A 26,214-nucleotide genomic window follows, 5' to 3' on the forward strand; every position below is an offset into this window, starting at 1 on the left:
GCCAAACTACTATCCTGCAACCCAAAGTAACTATTTGTGAGTGTAAAATTAAATGGATTAATTCTATTATCCGCAGATCTGAGATTCATCTTTAAGTCTGTGTTCACCTTTGCATCTTATGAATTCCAAATATAGAATCACAAATGGAATTTGTGCATTATTTCAGGATGTAAATATCACCAATGTCAGCATCCTGAAATGTTATATATGACTTTAATAAAATTAGCATAAATACTATATATGTTGGTAATTTATCTGAGGAAGTGCATTGTATTTATCTAATTTTTAAATATAGATCTGCATGCATTATGGTGCTTCAGATGTCTGTTTAATGGACATGCCCTTATTATCTAATTAAAATATTTAGTATTTGTCATCTGCTCACATTTGCTTAAATGTTCTTTATTTGCAGTAGGAAACTGTGTCTCACATTTTCTCTGGGTGCTGGTCTTTATGAATAATCTACTCAGTTCTATCTATATGGTCAAAATGAAAGCTGGAAGACCCCCCCATGCACACACACACACACAAGCATTCTCACCCTTTCCCAAAACAACTCCATAATTTTCATTTGAATCTGGGTCTGTTTTCTAAATTTAAATAATTTTTCTTATTCATCTTCCCTATATTAACTAACGTTGAAAATATTTCTTTGTTGCAAAACATGGAGTTGCAAACTAAGTAATTTCTGTTTCTCAATTTTTATGACCATATTAGAAGCTTCTATCAATGGAGGAATTAAATGTATGATCTTTTTAAATGCCCCATGTTCAACCCTTCTATCCGTAATAAACAGAGATGGTATTGACACAAGTGAATTTTGTTTAACCACACTACATTTGCTTCTTAATTAGTGAATATTCATCTGTCATCAGCAGCAGCTATGACACCCCACCCTGCTAACATGTTCTGTCATAAATAATCAATGAGGCACTATTAATATTCATGAGCTGGAATCTGTGTAGTCATGTGCACTGATGCGGAGACAGGGGGAGTGTTGCCATGAACTGACTGGAAACTCTGTGTGTATCGCTGAGTGCAAGATACTTCGGGAAGGCAGAGAGCATGCACTCCCGGCTTCTGCTCTCAGCTCACAGCGGTTCGTCTGTTTCTGGACCGAAGTGACTAATGATAAACAGTACTCAAGTCTGGAGGGTGATTCCCTTTCAGTTCGCTTGCCTTGCCGTTCTGGGGAAGCTCGAAGATTTGTGCTCTCTCCCTGCTTCCTAGAATGGGCTGCAATTTGTGCACTTTTCAGAAAAGAGAGGAACACTACAAACTCCTGTACGAAGTTTCCCAGGTGAGTGTAGCTCTGCAGGCGGCAACTGAAGCAGCTAGGCTTTGTGTTCATCTGAGCAAAGGGAAATGATGTCTGACTGGCTTGATTTTTTTTTTTTGTCTTTCAGTGCATTTCGGAATCGAGGGCAGACTTGCTGTTTGGGTTTTTTTTTTTTTTATTTGAGGTTTGGGTGGCAGTTCTCCGTTTCCTTGCCACTCCCCCTTCAGATGACTTCCTGTGGGAGTCTTTTAACATTTTGGGTATCTGCAGCCAAGATGTCTGTCAAGTCAGAGGAACAGCTCTGGGGTCGCTGACTGTAATCTTTTGAGAGAACTCTTTGGTTTGGGGATCATGTTGACATTTGAAAATCAATTGTATCATTGTCTGCATAAGTACTGGGAGTTAATAGGTCTGTGGTCGCAGCGATTTTGAATAGACAGGAAAAGTTTCTTGCCAAATCTGGTTAGCCAGAGGAAATTATCTGGTTAATGAGACATTTTTTTTGTTTTGGGTTAAGACTTGGTATTTTTGTATAAAGGGAACCACAGGACATGTCTTAAGAAAGATAACAAGGAATTGTTTTTATCCTCTATTCTTGCATCCTTGCACTATTTTCTGTGTGTTTAGCACTATAAATTAATTGCAAGGGCTTGTTACAGGGTGCATGTGTTGACTCAGTAAAAAAAAATCTTAGAAATTCAAGCATCTCTTCAGTGCATATCTGAGGGCTTTTCTGGCTAAAACATAAGGAAACCGGACAGCTTCTATACTGTTAATGTAACTCTATTAGTTGACTATTTTTTAAAGTGGCGTTCACATGCAAATGTCTCATCTGGCAAAATAAAGTTTATTTTCTAGCCTAGGACCACTTCTGTCTTTAGACAGTATTGCTGCTGAAAAGGCAGTGTTTGGGACGTTGGTGGTCTATGGCCCAGCAGTAGCCAAGTGCCCACTGCTTCCTGGCTCCCTCTGAGTCCCCCAGACGTGATTCATTTCACAGTGGGCTAATTACAAAGTGGATTTGCTACACATGAAACAGCCTCCTCAGTTGCAATGTTAATGCACATTTTCATGGTAATGTGATCAGAGGCTCATTAGCCACTTTCCAAAATGATCCTCTGCATTAATTAAATATAAAAAAATGATTCCTTTATCACCAGAGAGAGGAAAAAGAAGATTAACATTGTTAATTACACCGGGGGGCAATACCTTTGGCTTTCCTTTAGAAAAGAAAACCTATAAACTTGCGAGTGGGGGCTAAAGGAAAGCGGGCTCTAGGATGTTTGCCTTTGATGCTTGAAAACAGTCTCCAGGTGGAGCACTCTCCTTTAGTTTGCTTCTTAGAGTTGGACTTCCCGCCTTGGTTTTCTGTGGTCCAGGAGCAGGGAAGGGGGGCTCATCTTTCTGTTCTTGGTGGTTTTTACATCTCAATTCCAAAATATATAAAAGCATACTATGGTGGTGGTGGGAACTCACACCCCCAATTATGCCTGGCATATGATGTTTATATCCTCGAAGGGCAGACAGGGTTCCTGCCTGCATCCAGCAGGCAGTTGCTTTCTCTGAAGCAGGAGCCTTTGTTATGGATTTTGAGTCTGCTTCTCTGGGAGTTTTACCTTCAAGTGCTTCCCAAACCTTGAGCAAACAGCTAAGCCTAGTTCCTTATTGCCTCTGCTTATACTTCTCCGTCCATTTATTTTATTCTCTCTACTCCCAAGCTGTAGTACTTATGGTCTTTAATAAAAGGGTGAAATGAAGGATTAGCTTCCATTTAACTGGCTTTCACCAGATAAGTTAAAACCTCAGCTTAAAGGTCTTGCCTGCGTTTTCCAAGAGGGGCCTTCCTGCAGCGCATCCCCAGCCTTGCCACTTCTTTCTGTTGAGTTAATGGATAGATAAGATATCAAAGGAAAGCAATGATAAGCTCATATAATACACGGATGGGCTGCGAACTACCTCCTGTTTTTATTGAGAGAAAAGGCTTAGAACACACATGAAAGTCTGCAGGGTCTTGACCAGGTGTTTGGGAGGGCACATAGCTGCCCCCCTAAGAGCCAATACAGTTCACAGAATCTCCTTGAGAGTGGAGTCTGGTTTCTAGCAACTACATTGAGATGAAGCATGAACCCCCGACTCCCCCCAAACTCTATGTTTGTATTCCTGCCATTCCCATCTCACCTGCATCTTTGTTTCTTTGGAATTTTGAAGAGCTGAAGAAAATTCTGGCTTATGGGGGGTAGGGAGGGCAGGGTGTGATGATTCAAAATTAGCAGTGAATACCTAATGTGTTCCCGCCAGCAAGATGCATGTTTCTTTATGATAGGATCATTGCGGTTTTGAACTTTTCACATTTCCTCTCTGGATTTAGTGAGCTGATAAATAGACCGAATGGAACAGGGTTATGACTGCAGGAAAAGAGGTAGTGTGTTCGCTGAGGAGCCTAGCTGAGGCAGCCTGAGTTACATAGTCGGGTGGCAGATGATGTCTTTTATATTTTGGTGATGTTTTTAATCTTTGTTCTTACAAAAAAGCCAAGGCTTTCAGTTGGCAGAAGAGATGGAATGCCACCTCAAGAAAATTATTTTCAGCTGGGGTTGGGTGGGTCGGGGTCTTGTATGAAGCCACCATGGTGACTGGAGACAGATAAGGTGACCTTCCCACTAAACAGTGTCATTTACCTTTCATCTGCTAACTTTTACATGTGCCGGGGCACGACTGTTTTCCTACAGTGATTTATTTATGCAAAGTGGGTTATTCATTAACCTCTTAAGAATTAATAAGTGGGTGCTTCAAACAACGGCCTTCTATTGACAAAAGCCGAATTGCCCATTTTATATTAATGTGATTAAATGACCACCTGCACCACGCCAGTGCTGGCTGAAGCTGGTCAGGCATTTCTGTCCCTATTAGCACCTGTTCTCTTGAGTGACAGCCAACACTGGTGCTTAATCTAATGGATTCTTAGCCTTGTTGTTCATATAAGCTAAGTGTAACTTTCTGATTGATTAAATGAGAAAAGTATCAGTGGCATGCCTAGTAGCAGCGAGCAAAGTGGAGTAAATGTTTAAAAGACCACGTTCTTGCCATAAAAGGTGTTTATGAAAGATGCCATTTAATGTTGATAAAGGAACTATGCAAAGCTCTGTTCTTACTTGTCAAATGACAGAAAAGAAATGAACTTGCCTTCAACCTCAGGAAGCCAGAAGGTGGTGTGGGTCTCTGTGCAGAGTCAGGGCCATGAGCCTGCTCTCTTTTGAAGGGATATTTTTTTTTATATAAGACTGGGTATTTTGTTTATTTGAATAACTGGGCACAGCAAAGAGGTCTCCCTCCTCACCTGCTTGCATCCATGTATCTGCCACATGAACTGGACATAGCCTGAACAGGGAACAACACAAACACCACTGGGCATGGTGTCTGATGCCTATCATTCAAGTGTTTTGGAGGCTGAAGCAGGAGGGTTGCTGTGAGTTTGAGGATTTTGGGAACTACGGTGTAGTAGCCTGACTCAAAAGCAAAATTAAGACCTAACCCAAATGATCACTTCCTGTGTTTGAAGCACAGTCCTGGGCACTCTCTCCGGAACCTGTAACTCTTTCCCATCTTTTAAGAACTTTGCTTGTTTATTTGTTGTGTGTTCATGTCCGTCTGCCTGTCCATGTTTAAGGTCAGGCAGGTTTGGACTAGGCCATATGTGGTGGTCAGGGGACATCTTGGAGTTGGTCATTCCTTCTACCACGTGTTTTCTGGGGATCCAACTCAGGCCACCAGGCATAGCAACAAGTGCTGAGCTGTCTCCCCAGCCCCATTGCCCATAGGTTTTCGTGTTAATATGATACCATCTTTTCTAGCCTGTAGTCTTTCTCGAATCAATATAGTTTCATTCAGAGTTACCTTTCTCTGGGACCTGTCGGGGAACCTTGAGATACCTCTTTTCCTCTAACAGCATGCAAGCCCAAGTGGGGACTTCTTACCAACTCTCACCGCATTTCCAAACCCTAGTCTCATTGCTTTCAGAACCACTGGCTGGAAAGAGATATCAATGTGCTTATTCACACAGCGGCCTTGCAGACGATTATACTTTATGTCATCCTGGCTTCCTTCTCTTCACCCATACCTTTTATTTATTCTCTCTGCCACTGCACTAAGAATGTCAACTTTAGGATCAATTAGTTGGCTGTCCCCCTCAAGGTTGTAGGGAACCTCCATGTTGGCTCAAGATACCGCAAGACCAAGTTCTCCATTCAAAGGAGGTTTATTTGCCCCACAGGGACAGAGGGCAGGGAAAAAGAGACAAAGATAAAAGACAGCAGACAAGGGAAAGAGGGTAGGAACAAGGGGAACAGAGAAGGGGTATTTGTCCTGGAGGGACAAAGCACTGACTCTAGATAGAGAAGAGACAGACATGGCACATAGGAAAATGGCAGTTTATAAAGGTATAAGGGGAAACCCCATGTTAGGATGAGGTGTTTAGTTTTAATTGGGCATGTTAATTAGGTGAGTCAAAGGGGGCTTTTGATTGCTGGACTTCAATACTTTGATAGCTGGAACTTGGTAGTCAGTCTCAGGAGGTGGGATTGGCCAGATAAGGGAATAGACCTTGGTGGCTAGCTTTAGGGATGCAATGATTTTAGCATGGCAGAGGGAATTGGGAAGAAGGACAAGAGCTCTCAGAACCACGTGCTCAAGTGGGCTAATGTCCCTATAGGGTCCTCAGGGTCCTTGTAGATCCTGTGTTGTAGACCGCCTTGACAGGTTACTCTGTCTAGGGTCTGTAACCCACCTGGCTGGTCAGTTATTCCAGGGTCACGGAGAGGTACCACCTGAAAGACATGGGCTGATGAGAGGAAGGAGGCTAGGCAAATTTGTCAAAGCCTCCGTTTATTAGAGTCATTGTTACAGCTTATATAGCCCCTGGATGAGGAGCTTTGGGGACCAGGGCACTGGATCTTGCCGCGTGGTCCAGCTGGTCACGAGGTCGTTGGCCAGGAGGTTATGATCGGTCACGATTCCTTGGTCAGGAAGTCACGAGTTGACACACCTAGTTCTCTAGATAGTTTGGAATGTGAGGCGGGTTCCACTAACAGATAGCTCTCTATTAACAGTTAATTTGGGTGTGGGATAGGCTTTGTCAATAAAACAATTCTCAATACAATTGGGAAGTGGAGCCCTCTGCAAAACTCCTCAGGGCAATGCTCCCTATAATAATTTTGGGGGGGGGGCATAGCTCCTGACACTGTGTACCATTAGAACCCCTTCTCCGTGTCTGCTGGTAGCATGGTCACTGTTCTATGGAAGTGGAAACCCATGGAAGGCAGGTCAGGTGCTCCTGTGTTCTTATAAGCTAGGATGCCTTGCTAACCCGCAGCCTTAGAATCAAACTTCCCCATTCACAGCTGCATACCTGGAAGCTGCTTAGACCAAGGGCAGCCACCAAGAACAAGAGATTGGAGGTTCGTTTAATATATTTTTCAGAGTCACAAATGTAGTCTAGAAAACAGATCATTAGTAATGGGATTGCAGCAGAAAGAGATACATGGTGCTTTGCTTAGACTGAGGAGCCTAAGGCATAGTGTCAACTATAAAACTCCAGCCACAGGCAAAAATCAGGGACTTCAGAGAAATCAAATAGGTGGGTTTTATGGAAAGAGAAGCCCAAAGAATGAGTACTTGTTTGTCAAAGTGATCTCATTTTGCTGCTCCCGATACACCCCTGTAGTAAACCTCCATTTTGTTTACCAGAAGAAAAAGTGAGGACATGTTCGACTAATGTCTCACTTTGTTGATTGTCCAACAGAAGACAGGACTCTAGCCACGCTATTCAATTCAATAAGCTTTCTGCAAACAGTGCCTTCTTAAATATATGTCAAGCCCTAACCTTGGTGAATGGGAACACAAGAAAAGTTTCAGCAGTCCTTACTTTTGAGAAATAGACAGACTGACAGCAGAGGGGAGACACGTAAGCATAGTGCTCGATAACGTGTTGAGTGAAGCATAAAGCCAACAGATTCGTTGATGGGTGGCTAGAGAGGTGCAAAGGTGTCAGGATGGCAGATGGGGAACAGGGGGACACCGAGGAAAACTGAAAATGGAATAATAGAAGAACTCCTCAGAGATGACAAACAGGCAGTAGCTTGTAAAGTATCTGGTATAACGGAACTCTAAGCAAGTGTGTAAAAACCTAAAGAGGTAGGAGGACTCAAGACATGGCCAGAGAGTGGGTAAGACCAAACTGGAGAGCTCCCTGTATTCTGATTCTTTGTCTCCTACTTTTTCTCTTCCTCCTGCTCTTCTTCTTCTTCTTCTTCTTCTTCTTCTTCTTCTTCTTCTTCTTCTTCTTCTTCTTCTTCTTCTTCTTCTTCTTCTTCTTCTTCTTCTTTTTCTTCTCCTCCTCCTCCTCATTCTTATTCTCCTCCTCCTCCTCTTCCTCCTCCTCCTCTTCTCCTTTTTTTCTCTGTCTTCTTTTTCTCCTTCTCCTTCTTCTTTTTCTGGATGGAGGAAGGGAGAGAAAGCAGTGAGAGGTTGGCTGTGTGTTTTAGACTGGTGGGTGGTATGCTTCAGCAAGAATACATAAAAAAAATCCACTAGGAAGCCATTGCCAAGGGCCAGTCAGTCAATGGAGAAAGAACTCATGAAGAGGAAAACATGGAGTTCGGGTGAAGGAAAAGTCAAAGGTGGTCTGGTTTATGAGACTGTATGTGCTTACACTGACAGAGAGCAGTAAGAGAAGTAAGAGAAGCAAAGTAAGTCCTAGGAATGGGAAGAAATCTGTGGATGTGACCTCTGGGCCCATTCATGGTCCCCCCAAAAGTGGAATAGCAAATAGCATAAGCAAAACCTTGGCATAAACCACTGTTGAAGGTGCCCAGGCAAGAGGGAAGAACATAGAACGGGGGAGAATTATGGATGAGTCATGAAGACACAACAGAGAAACAACAAAGGAGAAAAAAGGAAAGCAGAAAACAAAACTTGTGGGCTGAGAATGACCTGACTTGTGGGAGGAGCTAAGAGGAGGGAGTTCTAGAAAGCAGCCAGCACAGGTAGTGCTTTGGGATGATGGGGAAGGGCACAGGGTACTTGACACGTGTTACACAGCCCCTCTCTGGAAGAACAATTGGTTCTAGTTCCTGGGAGTCCAGGCGGCTAAAGATGTTTCTGTAGGCCCCTTTGTGGGCTTCTTAGCTACAGAGAACCATATACCCATGGTCATTCCTCTTCCTGGAAGCCCCACATCTGGAGATGACTGATGAAAATATGAAACATACAAACATATAGCCATCTTGGTCAGACCTGGAACCTTGTGAATGTCATTTGAACTGAGGTGTTCCCTGCAGCTGTTGGTGGTTCTCCCTCACAGTTCAGCCCTGTGACCCAGTCCCATTTCTGGCCCCTGCCCAAAATCTTCATGGGTTATACTTAGAAAGGAACACACTTCATTCTGTCTCAGATTGTACTTACTGGGGCACCTGACCTGGTGATGACAGAGCATGGTAACATGGAAACGTGAAAGAAAAATCCAGAAACAGATTCAATACCAAGGTGGGTAGGCCACACATCCCTGGAGTTCAGAGATGGCAGGTTATCAGAGATGGAGTTACTGCTAACATGTGAGTGTAGCTTTTCTCTTTTGATTGCAAAATCACTTAAGATTGTGATGATTAAAGTTGAAAGTTTTGTTTGCTTTTCGTTTAAAATTAAGATCTCGAGCCACCATGTTAGATAGTGGTGGGTTCAGTATGGAGCATGGGAAGAATAGTTCAGTAGCAAGACGCTTGCCTACTGTGTCCAAGAGCGTGGGTTTAATCCTCTGTACCACGAAAGGTATCATAGTTCCTTTATCTAGACCCTCTTTAATTCAAGGTGTTTAAAAACCCTTCAGTGTTAGTTTTATAAAACTTTTTATGAAAATAAATAATTTGAAAATCAGCAAGATGTCTAAGCCGTTAAAGGTGACTGCCACCAATCCTGATGACCTGCATTTGACCCCTGGAATCCATGGTAGAGTGAACTGAACCAAAGTTGCTTTCTCATGTCTACATGCACACACCCACACATACCGTGGCTGGCACACATGTGCACACACATTCACACACAAAAATATACAAATAAGTAAATGCAAGAAAAAATTAGAAATATTTTAGTAATTCTACTTAATTTATATAAGTTTAATAAGTAAAGTGTCTTCTTCTACTGGAAAGATCAAAATATCACATAATACTAAAATATATATTATTACTTTAAATTCCTGCCATTTACTTAATTGATCTAGACATTAGAGGTCAGCCATCTCTAATTGCATAGCAATTTAGGTGAAAACATTTTCCTTGTTAAGTTACACAGAGGAGAGACATGTTACTGAAAACTGATCTTGTAAGAATGCCAAAATATTGTACTATTCAAACTGTTTGAACTGTTTAGGTGAGTAGGATAATCTAATAAGAAAACTCTTTAAGTTCAATTTTTATTGAATATAATTCTGAAATATATTATGCTATTTGCATAATTACTTAACATATGTACAATTATTATTCATTTCCAGCCACGTTAGCTAGTAACAAATGATTGCATATCTTTAGCAAATAGTAGTTTCTTAACTTTATAAGAGTTAAGTAATTAAGTATAAAGATTAATTGATAGTGAAAAATCCTTCTACAGCAATCAGCGTTCAGTACATTCATTTTATATAAGTAGATCCTCACATATTGAATCTTCACAAGTCATTTAATTGGGTGCTCAATCAATCTTCCTAAATGATGAAGGAAGGCAGCAGAATTAAATCAGTAGGTAATCAAGAAGAGGCCCTGGGTTGTGGTTCTGGGATTGATCTGTGCTTTGGAACTGATCAGGATTCACGGCTGGGAATAGGAGCCAGAGCAGGGTCTTTGCCCTTAGTTCACTGTTCACCAATATCGCTCACCTTTACTAATCCTAGACCAAGCATCTTCAGAAGATTCAGCATCATTCTTGTGACCCACAGGCTAAGGAACCACTGGGTGGTAGCTCTGGTAATGGAGGCCCAGATGTGTCTCCTAAGGACTCATTTTTAAAGTCATCATATAACCTGCCTCATGTCCTTCCTTATTCCATAGTAGTTTCTTCTTTCCTAATCCCATCTCTCCCGCTATAGAATATAAGCTTTAAAGGAAGAGTTTCTTGTTCCTTCAATAAAAGTCTTAAGCAGTAGCAGCCCCATGTTCTCTGTGCTCTCTTTAGTTTCCACATATAACATCTAATTGTTAATGTGTGCCATTCTGTAACAAGCTGTAAATCTTGTCTTATGGGTCTTTATGCCATTGGAAAGTCCTTTCTCCCTACTGCCTTATGTATCTCTGTAGAAAAACTCTGCGGCAAAAAAAAAAAAAAAAAAAAAAAAAAAAAAACACCAAAACCACCAATAACAACAACAGCAAAAACTTTTCTTTCATCTCAATTAGATATTTTTCTGAACTAACCACTCACTCCCCAGTCTCACAAGAATCAGCTCCAGGTTCCTTTATTTAACAAAGTGATGCTTTCAAGACAGGTTAGCAAAGAGGAATTTCTGAAACACTACAGTTTGATAAACCACAAATGAAGGACCAATCATTGTAGTCAATGTTCATATTAGTTTTTTAAGTTAAAAAAAAGTTTGAGAGAGTGCATTTATGCCGTACTTGCATTGTGTTCAACGTTCTAATAAACTGTATGGAGGATAGAAAAAAAATAAATAAAAACGTAAGTCCAAAAGGTAGTCTTCAAGGAGTGTACCATCATGATGCCATTATGATGTCCTAAGCTGACTGTGACACCATGACATCCTATGAAAGGTCATTGCTATATCGGATAGGCAGTCTAAAGAACATTGGGAAGCAACATGGCAATAATTATAGTGGGATCATAACAGGATAGTCTTCGTTAAGCGCTAAAGTCCAGGTTACACTCCTGTTCCTCTTGTAAGTTGATTCAATTAAAGGCATTTGGAGTTTAAGATCTATTGAAAGAAAGAAAACAGCCACGGGAAGATGACTTGTAGGGCACATTCTTCGGAAGATGGGAAGGAAAGCTTGACTGACATCAGGGACGAGATTAATACTGACAGCTTTACCTTGCAAAATAAATGGCCTCGAGTGATGGCAGGGTACTGTGCGCCCAAAGGATGCAACCAGAGACAGGCAAGTCAGATCATAGAACATGTGGAAACATTGATTGCTTCACACTTAACTTGAAGAAGTACATGTATGCCGAACTAATCAGCAGTAGATGAATGTATCGTCCACTCCTGATGCATTCTTTGTACTTCCTTAGTGATTCATGTTTCTGGTGTCTGAAGTTGACTTCACCTAGACAAGGGTGACCTCAGTGAAAATGTTCTTCTAAATTGTCTCTTAAGGTATATTGCCAAAATATTAAACAACCCTGCCTTTGTAATTTTGTTATATAACCTCATTAGCCATTATATAATGGATTAATATCAACCTTGAAGAGTTTCATTAAGGATTAAATGAGATTGTATGTTTAAAGGGTATAGCTTATTCCCAGAATGCCATAATGACTAGCTCTTTTAGTTTTAATCTCATTTCCATCTAATAATTACCTTGGGGGATAGATAACGCTGTACCCATTCTACAGGCAAGGAAACAGAAACACAAAGCAATCTTAAGACAAATTCATACTGCTAGCAAGGGGAACACCTTGAATTTCAAATAAGGATCTAGCTCATCGTAACATCCATGTTATGATTATTACAAAACCACACGCTCCATTCCTTTTGACTTGATCCCCAACTATTGGGCATGTGGCACACAATGAGCCTTTGGGAAATATCTGAGTAAGAAGGAGAAAAGGCAGGAATCAAGTGTGGTGGTGCGGAGTCTGTAGCCCAGCACTTGGGAGGCTGAGACAGATAAACAAGAGTTTGAGCACAGTGTAGCAAGACCTTACCACAAACAAACAAAGAGGATGATATAGCATGGCATGGAAGAGAGAAACAAGGGAAGAAAAAGGATGAGAGAAACTATTCAAAATTTTCATTCAATGAATCCACCGTACATCCTCTTCTGGTGTACGGAGAGAAAATATATTTTCTATGACCTTTCACCATTCACCATTTCTTTGGCTCGTTTAAATCAAACTCTTTCCTCTATGAAAGATTATTAATATGAGAGACTATTTTTCCTGACTTTCTATGAATCCTTATCTGACTATACATTCTTCTTTTTTTTTTTTTTTTGGTTTTTTCAAGACGGTTTCTCTGTAGCTTTGGTGCTTGTCCCGGAACTAGCTCTTGTAGACCAGGTTGGCCTCGAACTCCCAGAGATCCACCTGCCTCTGCCTCTGCCTCCACGTGCTGGGATTAAAGGCGTGCGCCACCACCGCCCAGCCTCTTCATTGTTTTTAACATTCTTTCTTCATTCTCTCTTAACAGCCCACATTTTAGCCAAACCCAACTGTAAACCCCTATTTGTAATTAAAATGAAAAATTTCCCATTTGTGGTCATTCAACCCAAATCTCTTTTGGCTACAGTGTCTAAACTTGTTTTAAAAACAAAACCCTTAGTTCTTATGACTCAATCCAGGTTTACCTCATGAAGTCTTCTCTGACCCAACCCAGAGGCTCTTGCTCCTCTCAGCCCTCCTCTTCAGCAGAACTCCAAAGTTTAAACACAGTCAGATAGTTCTGTTTGGGCTTAGCTCTACTTCAAGCTAGCAATGTCACTATTTTACATGGTGTCTGAGCAGGTCAGGTAACTAATACAGGCTTAGTCTAGGATGGCAGTTCTCAATCTCTTGACCTCAACCCTTTGATGATTGAACTGTTTCACAGAGGTCACATATCAGATATCCTACATATCAGATATTCATATTATGATCCATAAGAGCAGCAAAATTACACTTATAAAGTAGCAACAAAAGTAATTTTATGGTTGAGTGTTACCATAACATGAGGAGCCACAAGAAAGGGTCACAACATTAGGAAGGTTAAGAAACACTGGTCTAGGAAGAGGAGAGGAATCCCCAGTACCCTCCAACTAAGTTGTAGCATTCCTCAGGTATGAGGCTGGCATGATTTCTCCCAAGTAACCTTCCTGGAATACTTGAAATGAGTAAGCTTATTTTTCTCTTTCCGAAATATTCAATGCTAAATGTTCACTTTGTATCCGCATGATCTTCAGTGGCCTCCAGATCTCTGCAGACTAAAGACTCTGTCTTCTCTCTCTGCATCGTGAGGGTCATACCTACTACCCTGATAGGTGTTTCTTGAGTCTAGGACATGTGACTAAATGATGTCAACAGAACGGGTGATGAAGGTGACACAGAAACCAAATGAGATGAGGTTTTGGCCTCCTCTGTCCAGAAGCATCTAGTAATATAGGCTGTACCAACAGCTGCTGAGAAAGGCAACACTGGATCTGGAGGACAAAAAGAGACACAGATCTCAGGTGGCTTTGTGTGATGATCTGCTGCGCTATAGATGGACATTTAAATTGAGTACTTAAAATAGGACATGTTTTGTTTTTATATAATAAACAGAACTACTTTGTGTATGATTAAATGAATTGATTATTGATTTAGTATCTGTCATAATTTTTTCTTTTGCTTCCTTCTATGCTGTAAAATGGAATAAGATATTTGCTATAAGAGTAGTTTAATGTTTGTTTTATTTTAATGATTTATGTAGCCATTAAGAAATAGTAACATGGGCTTGGATTGTTGAACTATTTATCTTTACACATCCTCACCTTCGGGTTAACAAGAACTTAAGGTGATGATGTAAAATAAGCTGCAAACCTCCTGCAATTCCCTTAATGATGCTGCCTTTGGGCTTCAGTTGTCCTAGCACTGATGTGAAAATTTATTCATTGCTAACATGTTAATTAAAATCATAGAAAACAAAAGCTGAAAATATTTTTAAAAATTTAAGGTATAAGTAATATTAATTATAAGTAATAATTCAATTTAAAAATGTATTTTTCCAAGAACAGCAGACTATTCTTATTAAAGCCATGATTTTAGGATCCAGGATTTTTTGAGTCCATGAAGAATGTAGTTAAAATGAAGCTAACCTACCTTAAAGAGCAAGCATCGATCTAGCTTTGCAGGAGGGGCTCATGGCCCACATATGATACTTTACATACGGCCTACATAAGATAACTTTATGTAGGACATTCAGAAAGGGTAGTCATTTGTGTATTAAATCCAAGGTTAACTTTCCTATCCCATGAATATTAACTCTGAGATAATAGCTAGAAAAATGCCAAGCATATTTGTTTTGTCAGAGCAGAAGCTCACCCTAGTCCAAGAAAATCAGGAGAGGCAGAGGGAGGGTGGTGCTTTACTGTTTGATCAATGGTAACATTTGAGGAACTACATGTAAAGGGAATACCCCTATTTTAGGTACATTTATCCAAACTTTACAAAACTTTCTTTAAAAACTTAAGTTACAAAGTTATATTTTATTCAGCATTACAGCATATTCTACTGAGCAAAGTTAGTAGATACAATTGAAAAGTAGGCCAAGATAGTTTCCGTTAAATATATTTATATATAAAGCTTGGTGTAGTTGCCCCAGAAAAATAAGCTCCTCTTTCACCGGCGAAGACTACCTGGCTGGTTAGCCGTTTCCAGAACCATATTAGCCAGGATCAGTGCCTTCCCGAAAAGTATAAATGTTACAGATTTCTTTACATAGTGCTGCACGCACAAGAGCATATTAATAAGTGTAGCTAAGAGTGACTGACATGGAATAGATATTTGTCTAGGTTTCTAGCTAATTTTGGAGGCAAGGCAAACCATTGAAAAGTTGTCAAAATTAAACTAAAAGCACATTGATACAAAATGTACTTAAGAATCTCTTACAACTGCCTCTGTTGTCTCTCACACTGTCTCTATCATTTCTGGAGAGCAAGGAAACCAGGCCCTGCTCTGCGGGAAGAGAACTGAGATCTAAGAGAGCAATATGAGACTTTGAAGGAAGAGGGTACACAGACATCTTTTCTGCTACTTCTAAGGTGATCATACCCAAGTAATACTCTTGATAAACTACAGATTTCTGTCTAAGACATTGGTCCTGTCCCTACCATGCCTTTGAACACATTGATGACATCATCACTGGTGTGCTCACGGCTGCTCCCAGGTGTGCCCCCTTCTCTCCCCACCACAAATACCTAGCTGTCATTCTCTGCCGCATCCCCCAACAATTTCAAACCTGGCTCCTCCCTTTGAAGTTTGCTCTACATTGGCTGCTTTGAAGTTTTCACATCATCCTGGCCAGAATGATCTGGGTGTCAGAGATTATGAGAAATTCTAAAGGAGAGGCAAACAATTTTACTAATCTGAGTTGTACATTCATCTGTTGATCTACTTCATAAAGGTTTAGTTTTTAATATCCTGGACCAAATCACTGCCTTTATAACATCCACAAACAATAGAGAGATGGCAAATAGAACCTTAAGAACTATCTATTTGGTAATATATCTTGATAATCATAAATAGTAGTCAATAAGAGATCATATTGTCCTGGTGTTACCATGGGTCCTCTGAAATGACCTACCATTCCTAGCAAATGAGGCCGACATGGAATGTGTTGATACCTTTCATTAAGTTCTACTAGACTCTAACTCTTTTATTAAAATATTAGACATAATATGCTGAGATATTAAATGTAAATAAAGCATATTTATACCTATGCAAGTTCGGCATGGTAACAATATACAGCGTGCAGCATTAGGGACAATAGCAGATAGGGAAAGAGGAGAGGACTGGGCAGGGGAGATTAGAGAACTGGGGTCAGCCTCAGCAGAGATCCCTCAGAGTGGAGAATGAGGTGAGGCTGAGGCTGAGCTGACCTTACAGAGGTCTCCAGCCAGGGAAAACAGTCAGGCCTCTGCATGGCTGCCTTCCTTGCTCTTGGATGTGCTTGCCCCATTGAGTGGCTGCAGCTTTGAACTATGGGGCTCCCTCAAGCTAAGCACAGAGATGCCAGGCAGCAGCAGCCTGTACCCCAGCCCTAGGGAGAGAGTAGTTGGTTCTGAAGAGGGAATCTCAGCACTCAGCATGCCTCAGGATACACCAATTCAACTTGTAGTAGGGGCATACTTTCTAGGCCATAATAAATGCTGCTTCCAAAGGGTATTTGTCACTTACAGGGCATGATAGGGCTCCTTAAGGTTAGGACATTCTTCTCCTCTTTATCCACTGGGTGGTCAATTTAAGTCATTTTCTGAAGGTTGTCACTAGAGCAAGTGCTGGGGAATATGACTTTGAAACCGTGACCTGTGGAAATGTATGAATTGTGTGTGGAGACTGAGTGCTTATCCCAAGTCATACAGCCACACAGCCACACTCACTAAATATGTCCAGGCCATACTGTTGAACCCTGCACTGCCACAGTCACCTCCTCTGGATGTCCCCGTCCCGTGACTAGTGGCATCAGATGTACCAGATGTACTCATCCATCTTCTTGTCCCATTACATTTTGTGTGACTGATGTCCTGTACCCATTAAAATTGATGGGAAAGAACAAAGAAAAGAAAAATGTGCCCTTCAATTGATTATCCCTCTGAAAGAGCAGATGAGAATTTTCTAGTACCAACAAGAGATTTAGAGGGTGGATTCCTCATTTGTTAAGTGCTTTAATTAGCCAGGTTTACCAAACAGTCTCCAACTCACAGGGGCCTCCGTCTATTTAGCTTTAGAAATTACTGCCCTGGAATGTTTGATCTTTGCAAGATGAATTTAGCTCTAACATTGTTTACAGTCAGGAGATATTTTGATGAAGTCTTAGGAACAGAATCAGCAAGATCAGGTGCCTTCTGTGTTGGCTTTTTTTTTTCCTTCTGAGAGATATCATAAGGGCTCATTTCATGTTCTGTGATAGCTGATAATTAAATTTACCTTTATTGTAAACTGAAGCCAAAACCATCATGATTGTGGAAGGCCCCATCTTCCAAAGTTTTTCTTGGATCCGTTGAATATTATCTTTCTGTTCAACAAATTGCAGAACAGCAAGCTATATCTGAAATGTTCAAAAAACATTTGTTTAATTATGTTATTCAATGTGTTATAGGAACAGTGAGTCCTGGACACCAGCAGCAGTGGCTATGGGCTTTGGCCTCTGCACTGCTTGTCCCCCAAGAGGTTTATGTGTTTCTGTTAAAGGAATAGCATTTCTTTGAAGACATAAGAGAGTCACAGGCTTTAAAGTATGTGTATGTGTGTATGTGTGTGTCTTACTGTTTATAAAGTTCAAACAGAAACAAACTTAAACAAATAATATAAAATAGATTATTTTGGGTGAATTCCTTGAGGGAATTTGACTGACCAGGGACCTATGGAATGATTTCAATTTCAAAGGATAATGTGGCCTCTTGGGGGTGGGGATAGGAAAGTAAGAGACATTCCCCCCTATTGACCTTGGTCACAGGATGACAGAAGCTATTCTTGGACTTTGACCGTGGAGTGTATCTGTGAACAGCTGTCAAATTAGCTTAGCCTGGCTGGTCAACATTTTCAGCAATACTAATGATCCTATGCCACACAAACACTTGGACTAACTGTCCGGCAAATGGAAACATCCAGGCTGGAGGCAAGTCTTTTCACTTATGTGAAACAATTGTGTTAGCCAGCACTGTAAGCTACACCTTTCTGGGGTCAAAGAAGTTGTCGATACCCATGTGGTCCAGTGTAACAGCCACAAAGGGCTGCTCGGCAGCTGCTATGTGGCCTATGGACCTGAAGACCTGAACTTATGATTTGATTAATTCTAGCTAATTTAAATTGTCATAGCCACATGCGGCTAAAGGGTACCATGCTGAGACACACAGGTCTGCACATTGTTAAAGAGTTATATTCAATACTATCAAAACGATATGCTTAAACCTTCAAGTCTATACCACAGTTGTTATTTTCTCTTAGCATATAAAATGATCTCTGTGGCTTGTTTTGGCAGTGAGTTAGACTAAAATTTCAAAAAAATATATAAAATGCATCTGTACAGACTGAGATGAAATATAAATTTCAAAATTGAACATTAAAAATATTTCACAAAAAGGGAAAAGGAGTTTAAGACCCCAGAAGATTTTGAATAGACAACATGTTTAATAAACTGGCACATAATACTACAGAAAAGACAATAATATCACTTCATAAGTTACAGACCATGAAAGCTAGAAATCTGAGCCATGAAGCCAGGAGGAGACAAAGCATGGGTCCATGAAATATACATAGCAGACAACCGTGTCTCCAGGCCTCAGAAAAACTGCCACCACCTTTTTGGGTCATTGTGAGAAAATCAGATGGCCTTTCAACTGTCTCAGCAAAACCAAATACAACAATATGATAACAATAGCATTCTAGGAGCAGAGAGATCGGATTGGCAATTTATACTGTGTTTTCTTTTTTATTATTATTATTTTTTGGTTGAAAAGATTTCCGCCTCCTCCCCACCTCCCATTTTGCTCCCCCTCTCCCCACTCCTCTCCCCATCACTCCCTCCTCTCCCCCTCCCCCCACTATATTCCCCCTCCCTCTCGAGTCTGAAGAGCAGTCCGGATTCCCAGCCCTGTAGGAAGTCCAAGGTCCTCCCCCCTCCATCCAGGTCCATAAAGATGAACATCCAAACAGGCTAGGCTCCCACAAAGCCAGTTCATGTAGTAGGATCAAAGCATAGTGCCATTGTCCTTGGCTTCTTATCAGCCCTCATTGTCCGCCATGTTCAGAGAGTCCGGTTTTATCCCATGCTTATTCAGTCCCAGTCCAGCTGGCCTTGGTGAGCTCCCAATAGATCAGCCCCACTGTAACAGTGGGTGGTTACACCCCTCGCGGTCCTGACTTCCTTGCTCATGTTGTCCCTGTTTCTGCTCCTCATTTGGACCTTGGGAGCTCAGTCCGGTGCTCCAATATGGGTCTCTGTCTCTATCTCCATCCATCGCCAGATGAAGGTTCTATGGTGATATACAAGATATTCATCAGTATGGCTATAGGATAGGGCCATTTCAGGTTTCCTCTCCACAGTTGCCCAAGGTACTAGCTGAGGACATCTCTCTGGACACCTGTGAGCCCCTCTAGAGTCAAGTCTCTTGTCAACCCTAAGATGGCTCCCTTAATTAGGATATATACTTCCCTGCTCTCATATCCATCCTTCCTTTATCCCAACCATCCCATTCCCCCAAGCTCCCCCCATCCTCCCCTTCTCACTTTTCTCGCCCCATTTCCCCTTACCCCCATCCCACCCCACCCCCAAGTTCCCAGTTTTTGCCCGGCAATCTTGTCTACTTCCCATATCCAGGCAGGTAACTATATGTTTTTCTTTATGTTCACCTTCTTATTTAGCTTCTTTAGGATCACAAATTATAGGCTCAATGTCCTTTATTTATGGCTAGAAACCAATTATGAGTGAGTACATCCCATGTTCATCTTTTTGGGTCTGGGTTACATCACTCAGGATAGTGTTTTCTATATCCATTCATTTGCATGCAAAATTCACGATGTCATTGTTTTTTTACTGCTGAGTAGTACTCTAATATGTATATATTCCACACTTTCTTCATCCATTCTTCCATTGTAGGGCATCTAGGTTGTTTCCAGGTTCTGGCTATTACAAATAATGCTGCTATGAACATAGTTGAACAAATGCTTTTGTCATATGATAGGGCATCTCTTGGGTATATTCCCAAGAGTGGTATTACTGGGTCTTGGGGCAGGTTGATCCCAAATTTCCTGAGAAATCACCACAGGTTGCACAAGTTTGCATTCCCACCAGCAATGGATGAGTGTACCCCTTACTCCACAACCTCTCCAGCAAAGGCTATCATTGGTGTTTTTTGATTTTAGCCATTCTGACAGGTGTAAGATGGTATCTCAAAGTTGTTTTAATTTGCATTTCCCTGATCGCGAAGGAGGTTGAGCATGACCTTAACTGTCTTTTGGCCATTTGAATTTCATCTGTTGAGAATTCTCTGTTCAGTTCAGTGCCCCATTTTTTATTTGGGTTAATTAGCAATTTAAAGTCTAGTTTCTTGAGTTCTTTATATATTTTGGAGATCAGACCTTTGTCTGTTGCAGAGTTGGTGAAGATCTTCTCCCAGTCAGTGGGTTGCCTTTTTGTCTTAGTGACAATGTCCTTTGCTTTACAGAAGCTTCTCAGTTTCAGGAGGTTCCATTTATTCAATGTTGCCCTTAATGTCTGTGCTGCTGGGGATATACGTAGGAAGTGGTCTCCTGTGCCCATAAGTTGTAGAGTACTTCCCACTTTCTCTTCTATCAGGTTCAGTGTGTTCAGATTGATATTGAGGTCTTTGATCCATTTGGACTTGAGTTTTGTGCATGGTGATAGATATGGACAGGCCAATCTCACTCATGAACATCGATGTGAAAATCCTCAATAAATTACTGGCAAACTGAATCCAAAAATACATTAGAAAAATTATCCATTATAATCAAGTAGGCTTCATCCCAGGGATGCAGGGCTGGTTCAACATATGAAAATCTATCAATGTAATCCATCATATAAATAAACTGAAAGAACAAAACCATATGATCATTTCATTAGATGCTGAAAAAGCATTTGACAAAATTCAACATACCTTTATGATAAAGGTCTTGGAGCGATTAGGAATACAAGGGTCATACCTAAATATAATAAAAGCTATTTACAGCAAGTTAACATCAAATTAAATGGAGAGAAACTCAAAGCCATCCCACTAAAATCAGGAACATGACAAGGTTGTCCACTCTCTCCATACCTCTTCAATATAGTGCTTGAAGTTCTAGCAATAGCAATAAGACAACATAAAGGGATCAAAGGGATTCGAATTGGAAAGGAAGAAGTTAAACTTTCATTATTTGCAGATGATATGATAGTGTACATAAGCGACACCTTTAGTAGCGTGGCAGGATACAAGATCAACTCCAAAAAATCAGTTGCCCTCCTATACACGAAGGATAAGGAAGCAGAAAGGGAAATTAAAGAAGCATCACCTTTCACAATAGCCACAAATAGCATAAAATATCTTGGGGTAACTCTAACCAAGGAAGTGAAGGATCTATTTGACAAGAACTTTAAGTCTTTGAAGAAAGAAAGTGAGGAGGATACCAGAAAATGGAAGGATCTCCCTTGTTCTTGGATTGGGAGGATCAACATAGTAAAAATGGCAATTCTACCAAAGGCAATTTATAGATTCAATGCAATCCCCAACAAGGTCCCATCAAAATTCTTCACAGATCTTGAGAGGATAATAATCAACTTTATATGGAAAAACAAAAAACCCAAGATAGCCAAAACAATCTTATACAATAAAGGAATGTCTGGAGGCATTACCATCCCTGACTTCAAACTCTATTACAGAGCTACAGTATCGAAAACAGCTTGGTATTGGCATAGAAACAGAGAAGTCGAACAATGTAATCGAATAGAAGACCCAGATTTTAAACTTCAATCCTATGAACACCTGATTTTCGATAAAGGAGCCAAAAGTTTACAATGGAAGAAAGAAAGCATCTTCAACAAATGGTGCTGGCATAACTGGTGGTCAACCTGTAGAAAAATGAAAATATACTGTGTGTTCTTTAAGCATCTCTGGGGTGTTAGGGTTCTGTCCATCAGTCTCACAGACTAACCTGGAGAAACCTTCATGAACTGCCATCTTTTCTAAGCTCTGTGTATTTTTCCTCTAAAATACTTTTGTGGATCAGTATTTTTTTCATATGTATTGGGTATTGTCACCAAGATATGTGTATTTCAGAATCATGTTTCAATATTAAACCCATCTTATTTTAATGGAAAGCACTGTCTGTAAGTATGGCTTTCCATTGCACTTCTACAGAGGAGGCCATATTTTTCTCAGCTGAGTCCCCCACCTGCCCCACCCCTACTCTGTACAAAGTGCTGAAGCCAGGAGCGTCTTTCCTACTATACGTCTTCCACATTCCTCCCTCCCTTCCTCACCTCATTCTCTTTTTTCTTTTAGTACCAGCCCCCCAGCTCATTGGGGTCCCACTTTCTCACAGTTCTTATCCACTTTCCACCACCAGGTCCTTTCTGCCCCAGTGACATTATCTTGTTCATTTTTCTGTTTGTTTCTAAGCTTCTTTGCCCCAGAATCTTCAGTGTCACGTTTTCCAGTGTCTCCTGAACAATGTCAGTTCACTTTCCCAGATAGTGCTGCACCCCCAAAGCCTCTCACCATCATCTAAACTGGAACCAGTCGTTTTTTTCTCTACCCAAGTTAGCTTTGTTCTTATCCAGTATATTTTAAAAGTTTATCGAAGAGCTAATGGTTACATCTTTAGCAATTGCAAACGTTTTCTGTCTTCTCTCCTATGGCTACATTCCCCAGATTTATCATCTGTGTGGGGCAAACAGGGTGTTTCCCCATTTTATAAAGACGGAAACCAACTGAAGGTGGACAGGTGAGTTATTGCCTAACTGTCCAGCTAGTAAGTGACTCAATCCTGTGCTTCTCTTGATAGTAACAAAATAACAAAAGAAATCAACGAAGATACTATGACTAGAAGTGTTCCTGGAATCTAGGTATTAAGCAATAAGTATCAACTGAGTCAACAGAAATTAACAAAGTAAAGCATTGTGGGGAGAGAGAGAAAAAGAGAGGCATACGGAGAATTAAAAATTATTACTTTTTAATAGATTGAATGTAAAAGCCAAAAGAAAAGGCAGGGCTGAACATTGTGTCTGTTTCTAGTACTGTGTAGGGACTTGTGCCAATCAGAGGTGAGCTTGGAGGAACCATTTTCTTAGAATAGAGATGCGCTTTTATCTGTGTGAAACCCCTGGAGCTGATTCTACTGCATACACTCTCGTGTTCTTTGTTGAATCCATGTCTAATTCATTATTCTCATGTGAATGTGTTTCATCTCTTTCAACACTTTTCATTCTCATTATGTCATTGCCCACTCGCGGAGAAAAGGCAATGTCTCAGGAAGTGGGGAGGAAGGCTAACTTGACTATGTCACGAAGGGTGTGCCTCTGATTGTGCTGTGCTCCTTCATGAACGTGTAGCATGTAGGTTGTACCACTCAAATATGACTTCTCTGAAAATGACCCCGAAAGTATGCACTGTGTCTTCCTCTAGTACCTTTAACTTCAAATGCTTACAGGTGGAAAGGGAGTTCCATAGCAATACGTGATGGTTTCCAAGTTGGAAAGACGATTTTATTTCAACCCTTCTAATAGATGCTGAAACAAACACTTAACCTCCTCCCTACTTTATATCAGAGAAACACTCAAGCCACAAACTGATGAATAATGTTTCCTCCCCCACCCCGTTTTGTCAAAGAGAATAAAGCGTTGGTTTCTCCACCCATTTGAGCCATATATTCATAACCAATTTCTAGGGACCCAAGCTCCATGCTTCTTTTTATTTTTCTGACACAAGAACCATGGTATTTGTTTTAAATTAAAATAAAATAATTCAATTGATGAACTTCAGATATAGCCCTTTTAAATAATTAAAAATCAATAGTAACTTTTTGGTAACCTGAGAAATAATTGATCCAGTGTGTGGTGACCGTCCGGTTAAACACCCATGTTTGCTGAAATGTTTTCTAGATGGAAGGAAAGATGGCAGGACAATGGACTCAAGTCATGAATGAGACTCTATGGGGGCTTAGCATCTTCAGAGACAAAATTAATTAATTGCTAACCTGGAAAGGAAGGGGAATGATGACTGAGGGAGGTATATAAAAGCATGGGAAACTGTCCAGCCCCGGGTCATTTGAAAATCCAGCAGCAGGATATGGGACAGCCTGAAGCCCCTGAGTTTTCTTTCTCTAAAGCAAGAAGATTGATGATGTGTTTTGAAGTACTATGGTTTACAAGTGACTGAAGTGTGCCCCCAAATATTTACCTGTTAGAAGTTTAGTTTTTTGTGTGGATAGGTGGAGGAACCTTATGAGGTGAGGCTGATAGAATGTATCATGTCACAGGCCACCCTCAGAAGTGATTTAATAAAAGTTTATAGCAGAGAGCCAGGCAGTGATAGCATACGCCTTTAATCCCAGCACTCGGTAGGCAGAGGTAGGCAGATCTCTGTGAGTTCGAGGCCCTTCTGGGCTATAAGAGCTAGTTCCAGGACAAAAAAAAAAAATGTATAGTAAAGAAAGTATATACTCCTGAGAATGTGTAATGTGTTGTGACTAAGTGCTGAGGTTTTCTGTACCTGGCTGGTTCCTGTTTGGCATGTCCTCATGCAGCCAATAGGAAGATTAGAACAGATGGGCGTGCCTTAGACCCCTCCCCAAAGCTAGAAGAAAATGGAACCTCTTTTCTGTATAAAGTAACCAATATCAGATATTCTATAAAAGTGAAGACAACAACAGGTTAAGGATTAAGACATGGCTTAGTCAGAAAACTGTCTTCACAGACATGAGGTTGTAAGTTCAGATCACTACCACCCACATAAAATCTGGGCATGGGGATGTGTTGGGGGACAGATCCCTAGAACTTACTGACCAGTATAGTTGAATCAATGAGCTTCAGATTCAGTGGGGAACCTTGTCTCAAGAAATAAGATGAGAGCAACTGAATAATATACCCAACATTAACCTCTGGTCTCCAGATGCATGAACACACATGCATGTACACTTGCATGCACCCATGCACACACCGCCAATGATCTCTCTTAGCAAGGAAAGACAGACGATTTGAACCCTAGTTTTAGGAATATAGCTGTTTTGTTTTTCATCCCAATTACATAAGGAGCTTCAAGATACAAAGATGGGTTGCCTGGAGGAATTTGGAAAGCTGTAGAAGATAAACCAGGTTCTGCGGACTCAGGGTACCCTCTGAGACCCCTGAAGATGCTAAGAAAGATATGAGCTTCATAGAAATCCCAATGTCTAGGCAAGAAAAAATGAGAATGGGGGAAGGGATTTGGCTTGGAAAAAAAAAAAGCTGCGAAGGGACCTGAACATATGATCCAAGCTGCTGCAATTTTTCTAAATGCCTTTTCACACGCAAGCTAGAAATGTGCAACGGAGCGAGTCGTTGAAACTCCATATGCCTCTCCTGGCGAACGCAGGAACGCAGCTTTCAGAAATAGAAATGAACATTCAGAAATTGGAAAGCACGCCTTGGCCTAAAATCTGGGATGTATTTCAGCCTTCTCACACAGCCACCTTTCAGCTAGCCGTTACCAGACTTAGCTGCAGAAGTATTTCTGTTCCTTGGTGCTTCATCCTGCTGGATCGGATTCTACGGCTAAGAATATGCTGGGTTTTCAATCGCCTCCACGAATAGACTTATATGCCCCAGGATTCTGCTATTCCAGGAAGCTGCTATGAACAAACTCTGAATTCTAAATGCTTATTAGACACTATAAATCATTTTGCCACGCAACAAACATCAATTAACTGTAGTTCGCACACCACAATTCATGAAACTGATTGATTTTCGGGGGCATTGTAGCTCTGCACCTCCTACATTTAGAGATGTTGGGAAAAATTACCCATTAAATTAACATTAGCTTAAGAAAAATGGAAACTTCTGGTACGATTACAGTTTTGCTGTTTTGACCGAAGGGAAGGAAAAATAAAATGGCCTTTGTTCCAGAGGATGTGACCTAAACAGTTCTATTCTGCATGAAGCTGAGAGATCGACGGTATTCCCTGCTTGATGGATGGAATGTGTGAGATCTTAGCTGTGCTTCATTAGGTTCTGGTGAACGAGTGGTAAATTTTCCCTATTTATACAGTTTCTGTCAGGAGATCATAAACATAGCCTGCCTGGCACATGTTTTACTGCTGATTTTGTTTGTTTGTTTGTAAGTTGGTTGCAGCCTTGACAAGAACTTACTCACAGAGTCAATACATACCCTGGTTTTCAAATATCTAAGTTGAAATTTAGAACAAGGAAATGACCCACTTCCTACTGCCTCTAGTGTTGCGAATCCAACCCACTTTTCAGGTGAGAATTTCCCAGCGTTGAAAATAAGCACGTCCCA

At 40.8% G+C, this 26,214-nt stretch overlaps 1 protein-coding gene across 1 annotated transcript in view; it reads left to right on the forward strand.

The window, feature by feature from the left end:
- Window positions 1-1,198: 1,198 nt before the first annotated feature.
- Pdzrn4 (PDZ domain containing ring finger 4) overlaps window positions 1,199-26,214 on the forward strand; it is a 154,625-nt gene continuing 129,609 nt past the window's right edge. Inside the window, exon 1 of the mRNA XM_057791965.1 lies at window positions 1,199-1,300. Within this exon, the coding sequence (XP_057647948.1) occupies window positions 1,232-1,300 (69 nt within the window). The 5' untranslated portion in view covers window positions 1,199-1,231. The remainder of the gene's footprint in view (window positions 1,301-26,214) is intronic.

This window comes from Chionomys nivalis, chromosome 17, assembly GCF_950005125.1.
Source record: "Chionomys nivalis chromosome 17, mChiNiv1.1, whole genome shotgun sequence".
In the NCBI taxonomy this organism is placed as follows: Eukaryota; Metazoa; Chordata; class Mammalia; order Rodentia; family Cricetidae; genus Chionomys; species Chionomys nivalis.